This window comes from Fundulus heteroclitus, unplaced genomic scaffold (genome assembly GCF_011125445.2).
Source record: "Fundulus heteroclitus isolate FHET01 unplaced genomic scaffold, MU-UCD_Fhet_4.1 scaffold_46, whole genome shotgun sequence".
Classification (NCBI taxonomy): domain Eukaryota; kingdom Metazoa; phylum Chordata; class Actinopteri; order Cyprinodontiformes; family Fundulidae; genus Fundulus; species Fundulus heteroclitus.
Genome location: NW_023396879.1, coordinates 1,972,007 through 1,996,647, shown reverse-complemented (window position 1 = coordinate 1,996,647; position 24,641 = coordinate 1,972,007). Strand labels below are relative to the sequence as shown.

Below are 24,641 nucleotides of genomic sequence, written 5' to 3'. Positions count from 1 at the left end.
AATAAATAAAATAAATAAATTGAACATGTTGATCTTGCAATGGAGAAATTCACTTCTGCATCTTAACCCATCCCCTTGGGGAGCAGTGGGCTCATGTTGAATCATGTTGTCCACACCATCATCTTCAAAGATTCAAATCAATTCAATTAAAGGCATACTATGCAACATTTTTCAGTTAATTAATGTGTTCCATACCGTTTTGGATGATTACATGAGTCATTTCAGGTCGAACAAAGGTTTTCTCGGCCACCCTGGTGGTCTGTGGGGGAAATACCGTACTTGCAATAGCGTACCGCGAGCGAGCTATTTTTAGAAACGTAACGTCACGATGACGTCACATCACGTGGTACGCAGTAGGGGCAAACTCCGGAATAGTCCGCCGCTGTTTCGCTGTAAAAGAGACGTGCGTTAGCCTAGGTTTTACTCGGTAAACGACTGCTTTTTCCAAATCTAAAACCATGGTTTTTAAACATTGTTGCTATGGAACGTGCAACAGCGATTCGAGGTACGCTGATCGGCCGCATATGAAGGATGTTTTCTTCAAGACTGCCAAGGAGAAATGTGTGCGCTGGGTTCACCGGTGCGGTCGCCTTACACAACAGTTCAACCCGGAAAAAGTTACCAAATTCACGTACATATGTAGCAAGCATTTTGTCAGAGGAAAGGGCCCAACCGAAGAACATCCTGACCCAATTCCAGCGACATCAAGTAGTGAACAGGTAAGAGTATTTTGGTGGCCGACATGTTAATAATGAAGCGCCTGCTACCATGATAGCATACAGGCTATCATGGTAGCAGGCGCTAACATGATAGCCTGCTACCAGGATAGCTTACTCAAAAACATTTCAAATAAGACAAACATTAAACACCGATTCCTGGACGGTGATTATAAACAAAAAAACGGCCGACGACGCCATGACCGCCGCGCAGGAAAAAAAACAACAAAGCTTACCGTTCGATCAACTCGGCCCGTTTTTCCGTTTTTTTTTAAGCCCTCAACACTCAAGCTATCGTTTGAGCTGAAGGTTGGTGTGTTCTTCGACAGTTCGACCAGTAATCCGTGCGCCTGGGACATCGTCTTGGGAAAGTTTAATGGCTGCAAAGTCGGTCATATCGCTGGTTCTGTTGTGCGTGTAATAGCTGGTTGCTACGGGCATTCTCTATCTGTATGTCCTACCTAAGCGGTAAGAGGGGCGTTGCTCTTGAGTCGGTGACGTCACGTGCGAGGTATGCTATTGCAAGAGCCCTCGGCCCGCACCCACAGGCTCAGAAGTCTCGTGTAAGACCGCGAGAGTCGGTCTTGCTTTACGGCGAGAACTCCATGTGTTTTTGCCCTGCCATTCACTATATGCACACGCGAAAGCAACAACAAAGAACTGCGTGTTAACGTCAAATAAACATGCAAGCATATCGAGTTTTATTATTATTATTATTTTTTTTTTTTTTTTTAATGTTGGCGAGACGCTACAGCGGCGAAGCAAGATAGCGCTGCGGGAAGCCTGATGTTCATACCTTCTCTGTGTTAGTCATTGTTTGTACTGCCGTTTTTTCGACTTTTCGTTGCATTCGCCTGTCTGCTAAGCTCAAAACAACCGCGCCTGGCTTGACCGAGAAACCAGGACAGCTGAGCATCTTTATGACAGTGCACTTTTACTTTCGCCCTCTGGGGGGAGCCTCGCTGGAAAATCAACCCCGGTTGCATAGTATACCTTTAAGTTTTATTTATATAGCGCCAATTCATGAAACATGTCATCTCAAGGCACTTTACAAAGGCAAATTTAATCAGATTATACAGATTGGTCAAAAATTTCCTATATAAAAGGAACCAGTTGATTGCATCAAAGTCCCGACAAGCAGCATTCACTCCTGGAGAAGCATAGAGCCACAGGGACAGTCGTCTGCATTGTTGATGGCTTTGCAGCAATCCCTCATACTGAGCAAGCATGAAGCGACAGTGGAAAGAAAAACTCCCCATTAACGGGAAGGAAAAACTTTCAGCAGAACCAGAACCAGGCTCAGTGTGAACGGTCATCTGCCTCGACCAACTGGGGGTTACAGAAGACAGAGCAGAGACACAGAAAGCACAGAAGCTCAAATTGACCCAGTAATCTGTTCTACATTAGATGGTAATAGCGGGTGATCTGTCCTTCCTGGATGATGTCACAGTTAACAGAACGCCAGACCAGGTGTACCTACTATGAAGTAAAAAAGAGAGAGAACAAAAAGTTAAAAGCTGATCAATGTACTTCATGAGTATGAGTTTTCCCCAGGAGTGAATGCTGCTTGTTGGGACTTTGATGCAATCCACTGGTTTCCTTATATAGGAAATATTTGACCAATCTGCATAATCTGACCCAATCTGTATAATATGATTAAACTTGACTTTGTAAAGTGCCTTGAGATGACATGTTTCATGAATTGGAGCTATATAAATAAAATTGAATTGAATTTTTTTTATCCCTTAGTACATCTGCTCATGAAGGTGCCACTATATAAAAACACATGACCGGTAATGGACTGTTAGGGAACTGCTTTAAATCCTCAATTTCCTGAGCTTATCAAGCCAAAAAAAGGATAGTAGATTTCAGTTCTACTCCTGCCACTCTTTATTACTGATGCTATGTTTATGATGAGGCTTATAATTTCTGCAAAAACAAAATTTATAAGTTACCAAATATACAATGCAAAGTGAAAATGAGAGTTGAAATCTGTAAAGGTTCACATAAAACATTCAAAGATTTTCCTTCATTAAACTACCATATTTTTTGGACCATAAGGCGCACCTGTTTATAAGGCGCACTAAATATTGCACATTTGTGTAATATCACTCCGCCCCTTCACATAAACAGCTCTCTTCTGAAAGGGAGTGCTATCTGTCTCTGTTGGCAGGACAGAGTAGTTGGACTACACTGCCCTGTTTCTAACATAAGGCCAAAACAAACAGAACTTTAAATTAATTTACTAGGTTAATTGCTAGCATGTACTCCAGGCGCAGGCTGCCTAAAGGCTCCCACATACTCAGGAGTACTGTGTGCATACTGTGAGCTGCGCTGACTCTCCGAAAACATTTTACCCTTCATAGTCAAGCATACTAATGCCTACATTTCTTGTGGCAAATTCCTACAATTCTCACACTCTCTGCCAGTGGGACGAAGCGGTGGAACGGATGGTAAAATGTGAGATTAGCAAGCTGAGCACCTGGAGCCCTTTCTTTTCCAGCAGGCTCCCACCTGTCAGTGAGATCAGAGAGGCACTGTGATGCACTGCATCCTTGCGATCACCTGCTTGGAGCAGCTCAGTGTATCAAGGTCGGTGTCACATACAAAACATTTTGATGTAAAGAATTCTTGCGGTATATGGGCTGCCTTACATGATTGCATTTCTAGTTTCAGGCAGTCTTTTAGACTACTTAGGGGTCTGATCAGGTAGTGACACAGTGTACCATAATGTTTAAAATATACACTGAGCACAGTGACTTCATTGCTAACCAAAGTACTTACACACGTAACAGATTTTTGAGTGCATTGTTCCACATAAAATTGGTCAGCAATCACATAAAGCACACCGGATTACAAGGCGCAGCATGATTTTTTTGAGAAAAAAATTGGGATTTTAAGTGTTCCTTATAGTCTGAAAAATATGGTATATAAAAAGCAAAAGCCTGTATGACCAGTAAGATAAATCAAATTGTCACTGAATGCATAGTGACAACCTTTCACTTGTTTGAAGTACTAATGGTGCATTTTAAACAACTTCTATGAATCAAACTTTTACCAAAAGACACAGGTGGGACATTACAGCTACATCACACACCTTTACCACAAGTATGTCATGGAAAAGGTTTTAATTTTGTGTGAGTTCTCACATGGTTAGTTAAAGTACTTTTAAGACTAAAACCTTTTCCACAGGTTGCACATGAGAATGGCTTCTCTCCAGTGTGAGTTCTCACGTGGCTATTCAATCTACATTTGTGACTGAAATGTTTTCCACAGGTTATACATGCAAAAGGCTTCTCAGCTGTATGAGATCTTGTGTGCCTTTTTAAACTATTTTGTTCAGAAAAACTTCTTCCACATGTCATACATGAGAAAGGCTTCTGTCCTGCATGAACTCTCAGGTGATTAGAAAGGTTACTTTTTCGACTAAATCTCTTCCCACAGGTTAAACACGAGAAAGAAGTCTCTCCTGTATGAGCTCTCTGGTGTTTAGATAGGTTACTTCTTTGACTAAAACACTTCCCACAAGTTATACATGAGAAAGGCTTCTCCCCAGTATGAGCTCTCAAGTGATCAGATAAGTTACTTCTCCGACTAAAACTCTTCCCACAATTTATACATGAGAAAGGCTTCTCACCTGTATGAGTTTGCATGTGGCTGTTCAAACTATATTTGTGACGGAAACCTTTTCCACAAGCAACGCAAAGGAAAGGCCTTTCTCCTGTATGGGTTCTCATGTGGCTTTTCAAATTGATTTTTTGACTGAAACCTTTCCCACAGCTTATACACAAGAAAGGCTTCTCTCCTGAATGTTTTCTCATGTGGATGTTCAAATTACTTTTTTGTTTGAAAGATTTTCCACAGGATATACACGAGAAAGGTTTTTCTCCTGTGTGAGCTCTTATGTGAGTTGATAAATTACTTCTTAGTCTAAAACTCTTACCACAGGTAACACATGAGAAAGGCTTCTCACCTGTGTGAGTTCTCATGTGGTACCTCAAATGAATGGTGTTACTAAAACTTTTTTCACAGGTTATACATGAGAAAGGCTTCTCTCCAGTATGAGTTCTTGTGTGTCTTTTCAAACTAATTTGTTCAGAAAAACATCTTCCACATGTCGTACATGAGAAAGGCTTCTCACCTGTATGAGTTCTTAGGTGTGTAGACAGGTTACTTCTCTGACTAAAAGTCTTCCCACAAGTAACACAAGAGAATGGCTTCTCACCTGTGTGAGTTCTCATGTGAGCTGTTAAATCCCAACTGAATTTGAAACTTTTACTACAGACCGTACAATATTTAAATTTTTTACCATTGTTAATATCCTTGTCCTTCACTCCTTTCTCTACATTGTCACTTTGACCTTTAGTCTTTTGAGTTCTCTTCTGTTGCAGTTCGTCTCTGCTGGATCTTGAGGCTTTGTAAGCTTCTATTTCCTGATGATGCATTTCTTTAGGAAAGTTCTGAAAGATGATTTGGCTTCTATTAAGGTGAGCCTCCTTGAGGTCTGTTTCATCATCAGTAACTGTTAGGATCATGTTATCAGTCTCTTGCTTCAGTAAATCCTGGTTGTCCTCCTGACTGGCATTATCAGCCTCAAACTTTAACATCAGTTGAGGTCCTGATCCATGCTCCTCCTCCTTCACTTGTTTAGGTGCCAGTTCCTCTGGGTCCTCCTTGATTTCAAGAGATCCAGAATCTGTTCCCAATAATGTATCAGTTTCCTGCTTCAGTACATCCTGGTTTTCATCCTCACTGGTACCTTCAACCTCAATCTTTACCATAATCTGAGATTCTGATTCACAATCATCTTTTCTGATTTGATTCAGTTCTAGTTCCTCTGGTTCTTCTTTGATTTCAAGAGATCCAGAAACTGGTACCATTATTGTCTCTTGCTTCAGTACTATGTGGTCATATTTCTTCACAATCTGCAGAGGTTCTGATCCACACTCTTCTTCTTTACTTACTATAGATTCTGGTTCATCTGCTCTCCACTTGATTTCTACAGATTCTGTTTCCTTCTGGTCCAGAATGGATATCTCTCTCTGGTTGGGGATAGAACAACGACCAAGAACATCATCTTTCATAACAGACATGATGTGACAAATCTGAAAAACAAACAGAAAATGCAATATTAATATGTTAACTCAATATCTCCAACAGTAGGTTCTCAATTCATCTTCCATTGACCAGTTGCTGGACTGGCAGCCTCACAGCTGTAGAACATCAACATTTTGATGTTACAAACAAGGGCTGTTTTTTATCTTTAGCATCAATAACTTTTCACTATATCAAACCCTGTCAAACATCTCAATCATGCATATTGCTGACTTAAAAAGACTGTCCCTTGTTCTTAAATGGTAAATGGCTTGTACTTGTATAGCGCTTTAACTAGTCTTGACGACCTCCAAAGCGCTTTACACTACAATTCAGTCATTCACCCATTCACACACACATTCACACCCTGACGGTGGTGAGCTATGTTAGTAGCCACAGCTGCCCTGGGGCAGACTGACAGAGGTGAGGCTGCCATGCACCGGCGCCACCGGTCCCTCTGACCACCGCCAGCAGGCAATGCGGGTTGAGTGTCTTGCCCAAGGACACAACGACAGACACAGACAGAGCAGGGAATCGAACCGGCAACCCGCCAATTGCAAGACAGACTCCCTAACCTCTGTGCCACATCGCCCCATAGAGATAACCGGTAATTATAGATGTAGAATACTTTTATCACCCATTTATTGTTATCAAGGTGAACTGCTCAATATATTGCAATATTGATCTAGGCCATATTGCCCAGCCCCAACTCAGTTGTTCATCAAAATCCAGGACAAAGGGAAATTTTTGAATATCACAATGAGCACATTTTTGATAAAAAGACAGACTGGAGGACAGATGCTAAAGCTGATTTAACCACACAAGGAAGACCCCCAACACTTCATGAGGGCAGTCTAGTCCCTCCAGACTCCAGCAAATGCATGGAAAACTTGCATAATTGAGAAACATTTAAGACAAAGATATTAACTTGTAAGATCTTTGTCTGCAGCAGGTTCTAATTCTGCTGGAGCTTTCTTCCTATTATTGGGGAGGTTTCCTTCCCACTGTTGCTACATGCTCAGATCCTATGCACACAAACTATCCATTAGAAACAGCATTGCTTTTCCCTATTTCTGTTAAACCATCTACATGACATTTTAATAACAATCTTAGATGAGCAGTAAAGGAAATATTACTTTGAATCTTACAACTGTGGCTCCACACGGCAGATTTGTATAAGTTGATATGTCTATTCAAGATATAAAGGTTTTAGCTCAATATCTCCAACAGTAGGTTCTCAGTTCATCTTCCATTGACCAGTTGCTGGACTGGCAGCCTCACAGCAGTAGAACATCAATATTTTGACTGCTTGTCAAGACTTGATGCAACCCAGTAGGTTGCATCAAGTCTCTCCAAGCAGCATTCACTCCTCCTGAAAGAGCGTAGAGCCACAGTGGACAGTCGTCTGCATTGTTGATGGCTTTGCAGCAATCCCTCATACTGAGCATGCATGAAGCGACAGTGGAGAGGAAAACTCCCCTTTAACAGGGAGGAGAACCTCCAGCAGAACCAGAACCAGGCTCAGTGTGAACGCTCATCTGCCTCCACCCACTGGGGCTTAGAGAAGACAGAGCAGAGACACAGAAAGCTCAGAAGCTCACATTGACCCAGGAGTACTTTCTATGTTAGATGGTAATAGAGGATGATCTGCTTCCCCTGGATGATGTCACAGCTAACAGAACGCCAGACCAGGTGTACCTTCTATGAAGAGAAAAATGAAAGAGAACAAAAAGTTAAAAGCTGAAATGACGACAAACAATGCAAAATCAGATCAAAAACTAATCTAAAAGGAACAAATCATAAAAATCTAACAAAAATCAATACGGCTCATCTTGAACCAAAAAATAAAACAATTAAATGTGGTCTATTAAATATAAGCTCTCTCCCTCCAAAGACTTTGTTAGTAAATGAATTGATTTCTGATAAACAGATTGATTTGTTTTGTCTCACAGAAACCTGGCTACAAGAGGACTACGTTAGTATAAATGAGTCAACTCCCTCCAATTATTCAAATTTCCACAATCCCAGATCTGTGGGAAGAGGAGGAGGTGGCAACCATCTTTCAGTCTGATTTATTAATTAGTCCCAGGCCAATTAATAACTACAGTTCTTTTGGACATTTAACCCTCAGTTTCCCTCATCCAAACTGCAAAGCACTAAAACCTCTTCTGTTTGTTGTTTTGTATCGTCCACCAGGCCCTTACTCTCAGTTTTTGGATCAGTTGTCAGACTTCTTATCTGATTTGGTGTTAAATACTGACAAGGTTATTATAGTGGGTGATTTTAACATTCATGTTGACACAGAATGTGATAACCTTAGTATAGCCTTTAAAACTATCCTAGATTCAATTGGTTTTGCTCAAAATGTGAATAAACCGACACATTCTCGGCTCCATACTTTAGACCTTGTTCTGACATATGGCATTGATTGTGAAGAATTAACAGTATTTCCTCACAACCCTGTCCAGAGGGTTGTGAGGAAATAATTCAGAGCTGCATTCCTTGAAGTACAATGTTAGGAAATTGGAGAGAAAATGGCGCTCTACACACCAAGAGGAATCTTACTTAATCTTGAGGGACAGTCTATTGTTGTATAACAAGACCCTTCGCAGAGTTAGAGCAGCATATTTTTCATCATTAATTGAGGCTTTCAGGAGTGAATGCTGCTTGGAGAGACTTTGATGCAATCAACTGGTTCCCTTATATAGGAAATTTTTTACCAATCTGTATAATATGATTGATTTTGACTTTGTAAAGTTTCTTGAGATGACATGTTTCATGAATTACCGCCATATAAATAACATTTAATTGAATTGAATCTTTTTTCTATAGTTTTCTATACTTTATTATGTTCCTGGTTTTTCTTTTTATGTTTTCATTACGGATCAAACCATTTTGGGGTTTGGCTCTACACGGGATTTTCTCTCGGAGACGATGGAAACCTGCATGCACTTATTGTTTCCTTCAGGGACCAGCTACCAGCGCTGGCTAACAATTAATCCTCTGTAGCTGCAGCTCGGCCAGATATTCTCACGCAGATCAGAAGAAAAACCCGGGGCAGACGGGCGGGAGGAGCCGATATCCCTGAAGACGAAGATACAGACCTGCACTTCCTTCTACCCTCATGGGAAATGTTCGTTCCCTAACAAACAAAGCGGAGGAATTGGATGCTGTCATGAAACACCAGAAACTGTATAGAGGCTAGTTTGCTGATGCTAACCGAGACCTGGCTAACATTGACAGTTTCCACATGATCAGAGCCGACAGGAGGAGACACAGTGGTAAGAGGAGAGGATGGGTGGCTGTGTTTATTAACCATATCCTAGTATCGGCAGGCGGTTCGGAACCAGCAGACTAAAGAACAGCTTTTTGCCCAGAGCTGTCTCTTTATTGAACTCTAACCCTCACTGATAGACTCTCCTCTCCCTACTCACACCTACCTCCATTTTGTTATTCTGTTATTTACTAGACTGTAATGTTCACCTGCACTCCTGACTGTTACTATTGTAACTGTTTACATGCATCCTGCACTACTAACTATGACTGAATATTGATTTGCACTGCTGACTGTTTATTCACATTACCAACCGTTTACATATACATTTGCAATACCTTACTTTAACTGTAATATGCAATTACCTTCCACTGCACTTTAATTTAAATAGCTGCTGTCCAAACTTTATTCATTAATTCTATAGTAATAGCTACCTGTATATCATGCTCACAATTCTGCCTATAGTAATAGCCATCTGTACATATATTCATAGTACATGTAAACTCTGTTATAACAATCATCTGTATATCATGCTATTGTACATATCTGTAAAACTCTACTCACAGTAATATCCACCTGTATATTATATTCGGTACATATCTAGTTGTAAATTTAGTTCAAAATACTAGTTATCTATATATTATACTCATAGGACAAATCTATCAGTAAAATTCTGTCTAAAGTATACATCTCTATATTTATTCAGTAATAACCCATGTCCTGTACTCATGGAACCATTGTTTATCCTGCACTTGCTGCTATTGCACTTCTGGTTAGACCTAAACTGCATTTCGTTGCCTTGTACCTGTACCTGTGTAATGACAATAAAGTTGAATCTAATCTAATCTAATCTAATCTAATCTAATCTAATCATGTGTTACGCAAATAGACTGGAGACTTCCACTGTGAAAATATATTTTTTTTCCATATTGCAGTATTTATTTACCCTAGTGTTTACTTTTTATCTTCTACTCTTAGTCTTTCCTTACAGCTAATTGTAGATTAAACTAGTTTGTTCTTTCCTTCTTCCTTTCATTGCTATTAATTGTGTGTAACTGTGTGTCTGTTTGCCACTGTGGGACAATAAAGGAATTCTGATCTTAAATTAACAGAGTAATCTTTTGCTGGGAGATATTTATTGGAGCCATAAAGAGAAGGTGAAACGTAGTCAGGATGAGACGTCCTGCAGCAAATGGCTCCATTTCATTCCTGAACGACTTCCTGAAAATGAAACAATCTTAACGACAAAACAGCGAGGGAACAAAGTGACCAACCCTGTTCTCCAGACATAAATAAACCCTTTAAGGAATCAACTGAGACCTTTGTTGAAAAAATTATTCAACTGACTCAGTTCAGATTTCTGCAGTTATAGTCAAGGTGTGGATTCAGAAATCTGAGTTTACTTAGAAAAACCTTTGGGTGCTCAAGAATTAGTTTTTGTTCTTTGTCCAATCACCAATAAATCAGGTAGAGTAACATTTGCAACAGAAGTGCCCCTGAATTAATATGATTATTATGTCATAATTTTATATATGAAATTTCATTAATGGCTCCAAAAAAAACCTTGAGCTCAACTAATTAAGAACGAGAATAATTATTAAGAAAAGTTTACAAGTTTTTCTCTTTTTAAACTAGGATTTATTTTAACGTAGAGCCATTTAGACCTCACACAGATTACAAACCTGTTTTGACTTTTCTTTAAATGATGATTTTGTGTGCCGTCACTTCAGAATAATCTAGCCCAGGTTTGCAGGGCCCACCCAGGGGTCTGCAGCCTGTCCAATCAAAAGAGACACCTTTGCTCCCAGTCCAGGTAAATAAATCTCATTTAGAGCCCAAATGTTAAATGACCTTCAGGGGAAAAAATATATTTATAGTTTCTAATGTAAAGAAAGGCAAATACGTTTCCAACCTGATGACAAGAAAAACTGATCTGATAAAATGTTTCTGATGCTTTTTATCATCTGTGAAATCCAAACTACCAGTTTAACATTTATGAACCTTTACTGGTCAGTTAAAAGCTTTCATCAATCACACAGATTCTCTATTCCTATAGAATAATGTAGTCCAGGTGTTTCTACACTATGGAGCTGCTGATGAGGGTCAGAAGCGGGTTAGAACCGGTGAGAACCGGTGAGAACGGGTCAGAAGCGGGTCCATGAGAGCAGCTGGTCCGGTTCATGTAATCCAGCCTGAAGCGTGGCTTCAACTGAGCGCAGTTAGCGGACAGGATGCCGCTGAGGGGCCCTGTGTGCAGCAGAGGGACTCACCGAGCGGGGCCCCTGTCTGGCCCCCTGTCTCTGGGTCCTCAGCGGCTCCTGGACGCTGCTGGCTCCGTCTCTGGGAGGAAAAAGCAGCCGAGCTCAGCTTCAGCAGCTCGGCTTCATTCATCACACTTTACGCTCCAAGCTCCGGTTCCAGCTCGGTGTTCCGCCCGCTCTGCTTTCTCTTAAAGGTTCTGAACGGATCCAGCTGCGTCCCACACATCAGCACACTTCCGCTTCCTGCTCCTCCTCTTCCGGTTGGTTAACTACCATTAGCTCCCAGCTGCTGGCGCAGTAGCGCCACCTTCTGCTGCGGGGTGGCAGAGATCCGATTCACAGTAACAATTAAATCCCTTTAAAAATCGTTTTAAAGTATATTATCTGAAATAAAAACCCTTATTTTAGTTGAACAGTTTACTCAGATGTTCTCTTAAACAGCAATAATAATTATCTATTTTTTATTTGCGTAGAGTTTGGTTCTGTTAAGGGGAGATTGGAGGTCCACAGGTCTCCTCTGGGTGGATGTTGACCTCAGACTTGTCTTCAGGGTATTTGTAGCATCTGGATAAGGATGAGACTTTGCTGGTGGTTTTATGAGCTTTAATTTCCTTTTGAACTATATTTCATTCACCGTGATATAAAGTCTAGAAGTAATTTAGAATCACACTAATATAGCAAATGTTGCAGCAGTTTTCATTGCATGTTAATTGCAATGAAAAATCGCATGTTTTCATCGCATAAATTCTGACATTTAAAATCAGGAAACTGATATACTTTGATTTTCTAAAATCTTAGTCAAATGGTAAGATTTATCCTAATTTATCTTAATAATGCTGGGAGTATTATAATCAATTGTATTAAATTGATTCTCTAAATATGTTCCTTCATTTACATCGATATTGTAAAAGAGAGCTGGCATTTGAAAAATAAAATATTGCTAAATAAAACACTGAATTATAAAACACTGTCAACGAAAAAAGAAACTGTGACGATGAAAAACTTAAGATACTCTCATTTTATGCTGCAGATTCTTTTTAACAGGTATGAAATTTACTGTATGAAATACCAACAGGGCCTCTTTAACTCATGTGATGTAATAACCCCTAAAGATAACATCCTGTAATCAAATAGTGCAAACAAGGATTCTTGAATTTTCCAAAAGATTTTAAGTGTTTTTAAAAAAAAACAAAAAAAAAACTAGCTGTTTAAAAACACATGGTTTGTGGTTTAAATGTATTTAATGTTTTTTTTGTGTTACTTTCACTATGAAATTTCAGGAAACCCTGAGTATGAGGGGGCACAAACCAGAGGCTCAAAAATTAACTTGAATTGGAGCTTATCTGAACTGAACAACTTTAATTGCCAAAGTTACCCAAATATCAGCTTAAATTTGGTTGGCTTTGAACTAGGAAGGGATTGGCAATGTTATGGGACATGATAGACCCGGCGGGACACTGCACTCCTCCACCTCCTTGCATTTGGGTTTATTCGAGCCTTTATCTCACGCACCTTACACCGTGGAACCACAAGTCCTCGCGCACACAGTAAGCCTCTTATTATCTGACTGAATAAAAGTTACATGGTTCTAGTGTTTCAAACCACTACAGGACTGTTGTAAATTTTAAATGTAAACATATTTTATAAAAACAAGGTTTCAGATTTGAAATCTGGTCATAGAATAAGGAGCAAACTTCCATATAAGCAAAAAAATAATAATTTTTTTTTACTTGTGAAGGTCAAGGTGAAATATCAAAGAATTTTCATTCTGGACACACTCGCACACACACACGTATATATGTATAATGTATATGTATATATATATATATATATATATATGTGTGTGTGTGTGTGTGTGTGTGTGTGTGTGTGTATTGAAGCTCACCTACCTGCACAGTCGTTGCAGTAGCTGACTCGCTGGTATTAAGTCTGGAAATTATAGTGTTGGTCAAGTCAGATAAGAGATCTATTTTTATTTGTAGCTTTGAGGATTTACTTTATTTTATATATTTATTTTTATTACGATGAAACAAAAGAAGTCTATGAATAGATACAATTAAGCCTGCTTTATTTTACTTCTAGTTGGACAAGTCTACCCTAGATCAGAAATCCCCAAGGACTTACCTAGTTTATTTTTTATGAATAGAAACAATCAATACTGTGATTCTATGCTTTATGATGCTATCTGCATGTTGCTTTGTTATTACAATGAAACAACTGCTTTATTTTAGTATTGAAACTTGTTAATGTATGAATAAACAATTAAGCTTTGAATATTAGTGATGAAACCTGTTACTTACAATGAGGCTAAAGAATAATGCATTTTATTTCAAAAGCGCTTTTCATAACACACAAGAACATTGAAAACAAATCAGATAGCAATACAACAACAAATCATCAAGTAAATAATTTATGGAGAGTAGGAAATGTAGTAATGTTTTTCAATTCAATTCAATTCTATTTTATTTATATAGTGCCAATTCATGAAACATGTCATGAATGACATGTTTTTGTGTTCATGTACAGCACTTTGAATGGCGTTGTTACTGAAAAGTGCTATATTAATACATTTACCTTGTCTCCATGTTAAGCTGGTAGAAGGGTGGCAATTCAAGTTCTTCTTGGAGTAAGTTTTCCACAAAAGCACCCATTGCCTCAGCACCATTTTCCTCTTTTACTCCATGCAATGAATGTTGTCCCTCCTGGCCCTTCCTTCTCGGTCAGTTTGTTTCTCTTGTAACTTTCTTTGGAGGTTGATGAGTTCACATGCAACTTCCTTGACGCCAGGGGCCAGAACGGGCGACATAGAATCCTACCTAAAACTACTGGCTAAGGATAAGCGTAAATACAGTAAGATTGTTATTCACGCTGGCGGTAATGACACCCGGTCACGCCGATCAGAGGTCACCAAAGTTGGTGTTGCTTCGGTGTGTGTTTGCTAAAACTATGTCGGACTCTGTCATTTTCTCTGGTCCCCTGCCTGATCTGACCAGTGATGACATGTTTAGCCGCATGTCGTCATTCAACCGCTGGTTGTCTAGGTGGTGTCCTGAAAACGACGTGGGCTACATTGATAACTGGAGAACTTTCTGGGGAAAAGCTGGTCTGATCCGGAGAGACGGCATTCATCCCACCTTGGATGGTGCAGCTCTTCTTTCTAGGAATCTGGCCAGATTTATTAGTTCTCCTAAATGCTGACAACCCAGGGTCCAGACCAGGAAGCAGAGCCGTAGTTTAACACACCTCTCTGCAGCTTCTGTACTGTTACCCACCCATTATCCTATTGAGACGGTGTCTTTCCCACGGCCAAAACTTAACAGATCAAAAACTGATCTAAAAGGAACAAATCATAAAAATCTAATAAAAATCAATACGGATCACTTTGAACCAAAAAATAAAACAATTAAATGTGGTCTATTAAATATAAGGTCTGTCTTCAAAGATGTTAGTTATTCTGCAAGTCAGTGACTCAAAGCAATCTGCTGGGTTTCCTTAGAAAACATTTGACCAATCTATATGATTTAATAGAATTGACTCTGTAAAGTCCCTTGAGATTACATGTGTTGTAAATTGGCACAATATAAACTAATTTAATTTGATTTAAATAAAGGTTATGTGAATCGAGCTGCGCATGCCATCATCTTGACAGAAATACTTGATTTATTAGTTTTTAACCGACATTCAGTAGACCAGTTTGTTGTAACTTGACAGAGTTCACATTGTAACATCAATGTCATCATTATAGTGGTAGCTATTAATTTATTACTATTTCAAGTGTGTCATGCTAAAAGCTCTTGACTATAGCATGAAAATGCTAGGTCTGAACAAGTTCAATGCACGAGATCTCAAATAGACAACACAGATCTAACATAATAAGATACAATTATTCAAGGTCTTTCTTTTATTAACATTCAGTTTGCCCTAAGCAAAGGCCTCTAACATTAGTGAAACAACCTAAATTAAAAATTGCTCATTTGTGTGAAGTTCTAATGGGGTATTTTGAGTACTTCAATGAACAATGAAGAATTATAACTACAACCAACACTTTTACCACAAGTACAACATGGGAAAGGTTTCTATTTTGAATGGTTTCTAACATTGCAAGTCAAACTACTTTTATGAATGATACCGTTTCCACAAGGTATACATGTAAAAGGCATCTGTCCTTTGAGTCATGAGACTATTCAATGTTTTTACAAACATATTTCTCACAAGGTATACACGAGAAAGGCTTCATTCCTGTATGAGTTCTCATGTGCCTGTTCAATTTACTTTTGTGACTGAAACCTTTTCCACATGTGATACATGAGAAAGGCTTCTCTCCTGTATGATCTTTCATGTGGGTATTTAAATTACTTTTTTTACTGAAACCTTTTCCACAACGGGTACAAGAGAAAGGCCTCTCCCCTGTATGAGTTCTCGTGTGGCTGCTCAATTTACTTTTGTGACTGAAACCTTTTCCACAAGTGATACATGTGAAAGGCTTCTCTCCTGTATGATCTTTCATGTGGGTATTCAAATTACTTTTTTGACTGAAACCTTTTCCACATTTGATACACAAAAAAGGCTTTTCACCTGTATGAGTTCTTATGTGGTTGTTCAATTTAAATTTTTGATTGAAACTTTTTCCACAGGTGACACACGAAAAAGGCTTCTCTCCTGTATGCGTTGTCATGTGGTTGTTCAAATTAAATCTTTGATTGAAACCTTTTCCACAGGTGACACACGAGAAAGGCTTCTCTCCGGTATGAGTTCTCATGTGTCTATTCAAGTTACTTCTGTGATTAAAACCTTTTCCACAGGCAACACACAACAAAGGTTTTACACCTGTATGAATTCTTTGGTGAATAGATAAGTCACTTTTTCGAATGAAACTTTTCCCACAGCTTATACAAAAGAAAGGCTTATCTCCTGTATGATTCCTTATGTGGTTATTCAGTTTACATTTTTGATTAAACCCTTTTCCACAGGTGATACACGAGAAAGGCTTCTCTCCAGTATGAGTTCTCATGTGTCTATTCAAGTTACTTCTTTGACTGAAACCTTTTCCACAGGCGACACACAACAAAGGTTTTACACCTGTATGAATTCTCTGGTGAATAGACAAATCACTTTTTTGAATGAAACTTTTTCCACAGCTTATACAAAAGAAAGGCTTATCTCCTGTATGATTCCTTATGTGGTTATTCAGTTTACATTTTTGATTGAAACTTTTTCCACATGTGATACACAAGAAAGGTTTCTCTCCTGTGTGAGTTCTCATGTGGCTATTCAAGTTAAATTTTTGATTGAAACCTTTTCCACAGGTGATACATGAGTAAGGCTTCTCTCCTGTATGAGTTCTAAGGTGTCTATTTAAGTTACTTTTTTGATTGAAAGCTTTTCCACAGGCCATACACGACAACGGCTTCACACCTGTATGGGTTCTTTGGTGAATAGATAACTGACTTTTTTGAAAGAAACTCTTCCCACAGCTTATGCATGAGAAAGGTTTCTCTCCTGTATGAGTTCTCATGTGGCTATTCAAATTGCATTTTTCATTGAAACTTTTTCCACAGGTGATACATGAGTAAGGCTTCTCTCCTGTATGAGTTCTCAGGTGTCTATTTAAGTTACTTTTTTGATTGAAAGCTTTTCCACAGGTAATACACGACAACAGCTTCACACCTGTATGGGTTCTCTGGTGAATAGATAACTGACTTTTTTGAAAGAAACTTTTCCCACAGCTTGTACACAGGAAAGGTTTCTCTCCTGTATGTGTTCTCATATGACTATTCAGCTTACATTTTTGATTGAAACCTTTTCCACAGGTGATACATGAGAACAACTTCTCACTTGTATGAGTTGTCATGTGGTTATTTAATTTAAATTTCTGATTGAAACTTTTTCCACAAGTGATACAGGAAAAAGGCTTCTCTCCTGTATGAGTTCTCATGTGTCTATTCAAGTTACTTCTTTGACTGAAACCTCTTCCACAGGCAATACACAACAATTGCTTCACACCTGTATGAGTTCTCTGGTGAATGGATAATTCACTTTTTTGATCGAAATGTTTTCCACAGGTGATACATGAAAATAGCTTCTCGCCTGTGTGAGTTCTCATGTGGTTATTCAATTTACATTTTTGATTGAAACTTTTTCCACAAGTGATACAGGAAAAGGGCTTTTCTCCTGTATGAGTACTCATGTGGCAATTCAAAGTAAATTTCTGATTGAAATCCTTTCCACATGTGATACATGAGAAAGGCTTCTCTCCTGTATGAGTTCTCATGTGGCTATTCAAACTACATTTATAACTGAAACCTTTCCCACAGGTTATACACAAGAATGGCTTCTCTCCGGTGTGAGTTCTCTGGTGAGTGGATAAGCTACTTTTTTGACTAAAACTCTTTCCACAGGTTTTACAGGAGAATGGTCTTTCACCTGTATGAGTTCTCATATGAGTTGTTAAATCAAAAGTGAATTGGAAATATTTACCACAGACTTCACACTGTTTACATTTTTTACCATTGACTGTCATTCCTTTCTCCACATCATCACTTTGACTTATGGTTTTCTGAATTCTCTTTTGTTCCGGTTGAGCTCTGCTGGATTCTGAGGCTTCGTAACTCCTTATTTCCTGATGATTCTCCATTTTAATGAAGTTCTGAAGAAGGATTTGGTTTCCATTTACCTCAGGTTGTTGATGGTCTGTTTCATCACTAGAAGTTGTCAGGGTCAAGGCATCAGTCTCTTGCTTCAGTACATCCTGGTTTTCATCCTGACTGATTCCATCAGCCTCATTCTTTACCATCTGCGGAGGTCCTGATCCATGCTCCTCCTCCTTCACTTCTTTAGGGTCTAGTTCTTCTGATTCCTCTTTGATTTCAGGAGATCCAGAATCTGTTCCCATTAATGTATCAGTTTCCTGCTTCAGTACATCCTGGTTTTCATCGAGACTGATACCTTCAACCTCAGTCTTTACCATCAGCTGAGATTCTGATTCATGATCATCTTCCTTCATTTGGTTAAATTCAAATTTCTCAGATTCTTTTTTTATTTCTGTTCCCATTAAGGCATTGGCCTCTTGTTTCAGTTCTATGTGGTCTTCTTTGTTCACAATCTGAAAAGGTTCTGATCCACACTCTTCTTTTACTTGTAAAGATTGTGGTTCATCTTTCATCCCTTTGGTTTTTAGAGATTCTGTTTCCCTCTGGTACAGAACAGAGATCTCTTTTTGGTTGACAATAAATTGATGATCAAGAACATCTTGGTTAACGAAAGACATCATGTTGTGTCAAATCTGAAAAATAAAAAACAAAAAGAAAATATTAAAACTTTGGCTTAATACTTTCAACAGTAGGTGTTCTGTTCGTCTTCCATTCCATTCATCTTTCAGTGGAACTTATGGAGCCTTCCGTACACACCGGGGCGGGTAGAGATGACTGCACTCTCTATTGTGCCAGTGTCTGTTACAGCTGTTAAAGGTTGGTTACCTATGCAGAAGTGACAGTGGGGAGCAATATTGCATTGGGTAACTGACCAGCAGAATAATTCAGTTAAATTAATTTGTATTTCTATAAGACATATGGATGATCAAAACATTGTTCCTTTAAGCCAAGCCAATAAAAAAACCTAACAACTCCTCGTTACAGAGGAGTAGACCAGTTTCGGTTCAATCTGCTGGTCAATGGCTTTAACGACCGCCCATTACTAATGGGTTGACCTGTTTGACCTGTTTGTTGTTGACCTGTTGAATTTGCATGTCATCTAAGCCATTACAAGGCCTTTGTTTGGGTAGTAGTATAAAGCTTGGTACTCATTACTCCAGACCTTTTGAATTGAGAAAGCTTCCTGGAGAGGAAGCGAAACGTCTTCAACTATGGAAAACAAGTCCAGCTGCTTTGTTTTTTAAATTTTTTTTGGAATGACCATGACCTGGATGACTGAGAATCTTCACCAACCAGGCTCAGTGTGAACGCTTATCTGCCTCGACCTACTGGGGGTTAGAGAAGACAGAACAGAGACACAGAAAGCACAGAAGCTCACATTGACCCAGGAGTACTTTCTATGTTAGATGGTAATAGAGGATGATCTGCCTCCCCTGATGACGTCACAGCTAACAGAACACCAGACCAGGTGTACCTTCTATGAAGAGAAAAATGACAGAGAACAAAAAGTTAAAAGCTGGAATAACAACAAACAATGCAGATTGGAGAGCAGTAGGAGAACTCAGCAGAGTGAGAGAAATAGACCCTGATGTCCTCCAGCAGCCTAAGCCTATAGCAGCATAACTATAGAGATAGCTCAGGGTAACATGAGCCACTCTGACTAGAAGCTTTGTCACAAAGGAAAGTTTTAAGATTAGTCTTAAAAGTAGACGGGGTGTCTGCCTCACGGACCAAAACTGGGAGTTGGTTCCACAGGAGAGGAGCCTGAAAGCTAAAGGATCTGCCTCCCATTCTACTTTTAGAGACTCTAGGAACCACCAGCAGACCTGCAGTCTGAGAGCGAAGTGCTCTGTTAGGAACATACGGGGTAATCAGAGCTCTGATATATGATGGAGCTTGATTATTAAGGGCTTTATACGTTAGAAGGAGAATTTTAAATTCTGTTCTTGATTTAACAGGAAGCCAGTGAAGGGAAGCTAAAATTGGAGAAATATGATCCCTCTTGTTGATTTTCATAAGAACTCTTGCTGCAGCATTTTGGATCAGCTGAAGGCTTTGAACTGCATTTTGTGGACTTCCTGATAGTAAAGAATTACAATAGTCCAGCCTTGAAGTAACAAATGCATGGACTAGTTTTTCAGCATCACTTCTGGACAGAATGTTTCTAATTCTGGCGATATTCCGGAGTTGAAAAAAGGAAACTCTGGAAACCTGTTTAATATGGGATTTAAATGACATGTCTTTGTCAAAAATAACACCAAGATTTTTTACTTTATTACCAGAGGCCAAGTTAATGCCACCCAGATTAAGTGATTGATTAAGAAGTTGTTTTTTTTCGGAGACTCTGGCCCAAAGATTACAGCTTCTGTTCTTAGAAAAGCAGGAAATTTAAAGTCATCCAGCTTTTCATGTATTTGCTACTGCATCCCACAATGCATTGCAAAATCACATGCCCTTTAAGATTTAAAAGTAAAAAAAAATCAGAAGACTGCAATGGATTAGATATGTCAGTGTTAAACAAAATCATTGAGTATATTGCCAAACCACTTGCACACATTTGTAACCAGTCCTTGCAGTTAGGCAGGTTTCCAAAAAAGATGAAGATTGCTAAGGTTATCCGTGATTACAAGGGTGGGGACAAGCATGACTTTTCTAATTACAGGCCGATCTCCCTTTTATCTTAATTTTCAAAAATATTGGAAAAAATATTTCATAAAATATTATATAATTTTACTGTAAAACATAATATTCTCTGTGAACAGCAATATGGGTTCAGACCTGATAGGTCCACTGCTCTGGCACTTGTTGATCTTGTGGAAAAAATATTTGATGCCATTGATAATAAACAATACACTGTAGGAGTGTTCTTAGACCTAACTAAAGCTTTTGATACTGTTAATCATAAATTATTGCTTAAAAAAACTTTGTAGATATGGAATTAGGAGTGTGACTCTTTCTTGGATCAAGAGTTATTAAGAGAATAGATCACAGTGTGTTCACATTTAAAATACTGATTCGCCGTTACTGACATTGACCACTGGTCTACCGCAGGGGTCATTGTTGGGTCCTTTACTTTTATCCTTTATATTAATGATACATATTTAGTCTCAAAAACATTACATTTTAGATTATTTGCAGATGATGCTAATATCCTCAGTTCTGGCTTACAATTGTGACTTTATTCTCAGATTTCTGAGAAAAAAATAGACTTTTTATTTTTTTGAATGGCCCTAGTCCTCTTCCGTGGCAGTAAGATATTGGGTGAATTACCTTTTTTTTCCAAAATGTTATTATTATAGAATAATTATTTTCCTAAAATCATATGTTAGTATGTATTATAAAAGGTAGCCATCTTTTTATAATTTTTCTTTTGCTTTCTGGTCCAATGTAGATACTCAAAGTAGCAGGGGAACGAGAGCACAGGATCTGGCCTGAATCACGCTCTCATTAACTGACTAATCCAGCCTATAGAGGTCGCTGCGATAAACGGAGGAAAACTCATTTTACCTGTTGGCCATGTTTGGGAAAGAAAATAAGGAATATTTAACTTCAAAACGTGCACTTTACACCTTTAAAAAATGAATTCATATTTTTATCAAATCATAAAAGACAAGCGATTATTGATCACGCAGAACAGCAGCTGGGCATAAACAAGTAAGTTACCGTGATCCGATCCATCAAGGTGCCATGAAGCAGATAACCTGAGATTTATTAATCCCTCTGAATCCATCAGGTCCCACAGAGAATGATTTTATTTTTAGTCCTCCTTTTGTGAATACATAATATATTTGCCACTTTTAGGATGCAGGGACGATTTTTCCCAGTATAATAAAAAGTGTCTCTGAACAGGATTACCAACTATTGTTTTCATAACTGCAATACTAACAAGGCTCTAAGGATGAAAACGTATCATACAACCACTGTCTGGTAGTGGGAGGTGATTCTGAGCCATAATTCAGAAATACTTTAATAATCAGACATACTTTAATAATTAGACATACTTTAATTAGGAGTCACAGTCTCAGGCCAGAGTTAGTTTCAGCCAGAGAAAATTTAGCTTGGTTTGCCAAAAAGTCCCACATGGTACTTTAACATAACTCCTCTGACTTAGTGGATTACATCTCTGCATGAAGTTCAAATGACAAGTAGTAGTCATATTAACCCCTTAACTGGCACCCCCAAAATTACAAAAACACCTAAAAAATACTCAAATTAAATTTGATGCTGCTTGTGAACCCTTTGGAGTAATAGAGGCAAAAGCTTGGCATCTCTGTAAAGGTAACACTTTAAATCTTTAAACTAAGAAGTCCAGTTTGGTGTTCTGGCAACCAGTTTTTAATTACATACTTTTTCTGTGTCTCTGCTCTGTCTTCTCTAACATAGAAAGTACTCCTGGGTCAATGTGAGCTTCTGAGCTTTCTGTGTCTCTGCTCTGTGTTCTCTACCATAGAAAGTACTCCTGGGTCAATGTGAGCTTCTGAGCTTTCTCTGTCTCTGCTCTGTCTTCTCTACCATAGAAAGTACTCCTGGGTCAATGTGAGCTTCTGAGCTTTCTGTGTCTCTGCTCTGTCTTCTCTAAGCCCCAGTGGGTGGAGGCAGATGAGCGTTCACACTGAGCCTGGTTCTGGTTCTGCTGGAGGTTCTCCTCCCTGTTAAAGGGGAGTTTTCCTCTCCACTGTCGCTTCATGCATGCTCAGTATGAGGGATTGCTGCAAAGCCATCAACAATGCAGACGACTGTCCACTGTGGCTCTACGCTCTTTCAGGAGGAGTGAATGCTGCTTGGAGAGACTTGATGCAACCTGCTGGGTTTCCTTAGAGAGGAAACTTTCTCACCAACCTGGAGGATCTGATGGAAGCTGACTTTGGAAAGAGACTGGAGATGACGTGTTTTAATTGGAGCTATATGAATAAAACTGAATTGAATATACGTTGGAACACACAAAAATTCTCCATTTCTTTTTCTTGTTTTCTTATTTCTTTCTTTGACATGCAGCTGCAGGCTGATGCAGGGAGATTCTAGCTGGTTTAGATTTGAATGCAATATAATAAAAGATGATGGTTCTAGCCATGTTTTTCTGTAGGTATGTCTAGGCGCTCTCTAAACCTTTTCTGGTATGTAATCAGAAAAAACATCGTCACTCCTGTGACAAACTTCACTGCTTCTTCTGTTGCTATTTACGTCTTTTCACACATTTCCTGGAGAAAATGTACGTCTAACACCAGAAGCTTGGAGATACATCCACACGATGCTAATTACACCGGCTACAGTCTCCACATGTCGCTGTGAGCGTCTAAACAGAGAGGATAATAAATCAAATAGATAATTCCCCTCTGGGATTATTAAAGTATTTCTGATTCAGAGGAGGGAGGGTTTGGAGAAATGAGCTCTGGTGAATAAGAATAGCTCTGGAGAGACTGGATCACCACAGTTGGTCAAAGGAGGCGTTAATCAAAGGAGGACGGCCTAGACGACCATCTTGAAATAAAAGTTTTTAAAATATTACTTGACTTTGTCAAAAATACGTTCCGATGGGTCAGTTCAAGATTTACAAACGCTAAACGTGACCTCAGCCATGCTGTCTGCCTTTAAACTGTAAGGAACGGAGGCTGGAGTTACATGAACTGAATGACTTAGTGAACGAATCATTTTAATGAACTGATTCTAATTATTCAGTTCTCTCAAAAGTAACGCTGTTTCCATAGTTACCAGACTGTACTTGAAGTCTCCGCGTCCTAAACTGCGATGATTTAAGGATGACGTCACATTCCAGACCTCTACTGGGCTTTGATGAGAGTCAGAACCGATCAGAACCGGGTCAGAACGGGTCAGAAGCGGGTCCATGAGAGCAGCTGGTCCGGTTCATGTAATCCAGCCTGAAGCGTGGCTTCAACTGAGCGCAGTTAGCGGACAGGATGCCGCTGAGGGGCCCTGTGTGCAGCAGAGGGACTCACCGAGCGGGGCCCCTGTCTGGCCCCCTGTCTCTGGGTCCTCAGCGGCTCCTGGACGCTGCTGGCTCCGTCTCTTGGAGGAAAAAGCAGCCGAGCTCAGCTTCAGCAGCTCGGCTTCATTCATCACACTTTACGCTCCAAGCTCCGGTTCCAGCTCGGTGTTCCGCCCGCTCTGCTTTCTCTTAAAGGTTCTGAACGGATCCAGCTGCGTCCCACACATCAGCACACAGCACACTTCCGCTTCTTCTTCTTCTTGAGTTTAATGGCGGTTGGCAGACATCTTTTCAGTGCGCATTACCGCCACCAACTGGTAAGGAGTGTGGATCAGAGTGACACTACGTATTTCTACAGATGCTATATATATATATATATATATATATATATATATATATATATATAAACCAATTCCTAAGTAGTAAATCATCCTAATATTTCCTGTTATTCTTAGATGTTTAAATAGATATTGATAACATCAATTTTTTTTTATTCTTCTGCAGAATGTCCACCAGGTCAAATGTAACTTTCTAACCAAATTCCTTCTTTCTTCTTCATACTTCTTACAACACATCACTACATGTTCTACTGATTATTCTTGTCCACAATGTTCACATCTACCTGAAATATGTTTCCTTATTTTGAATCGTGTGTCATTTAATCCAGTATGTCCAAATCTAAGTCTTGAAATAACGGTTTCC

General features: G+C 39.2%; 1 protein-coding gene across 7 annotated transcripts in view; it reads right to left on the bottom strand.

Moving 5' to 3' along the window:
- Positions 1-24,187, bottom strand: part of LOC105933142 (gastrula zinc finger protein XlCGF57.1-like) — a 24,897-nt gene extending 710 nt beyond the window's left edge. The window contains exons 1-2 of one of the 7 annotated variants that reach the window (XM_036131837.1): positions 11,355-11,569; positions 4,858-5,821 (exon numbers count right to left, since the gene is read on the bottom strand). In XM_036131837.1, coding sequence (XP_035987730.1) covers positions 4,858-5,809 — 952 coding nt within the window. In that variant the 5' untranslated portion in view covers positions 5,810-5,821; positions 11,355-11,569. Of the gene's footprint in view, positions 1-3,827; positions 5,822-11,354; positions 18,628-19,262; positions 19,282-19,373; positions 19,394-21,658; positions 22,385-23,704 lie in introns of those variants that run through there. The other 6 variants (XM_036131836.1, XM_036131831.1, XM_036131832.1 and 3 more) reach the window with 6 other exon arrangements.
- Between the last annotated feature and the right edge of the window lie 454 nt (positions 24,188-24,641).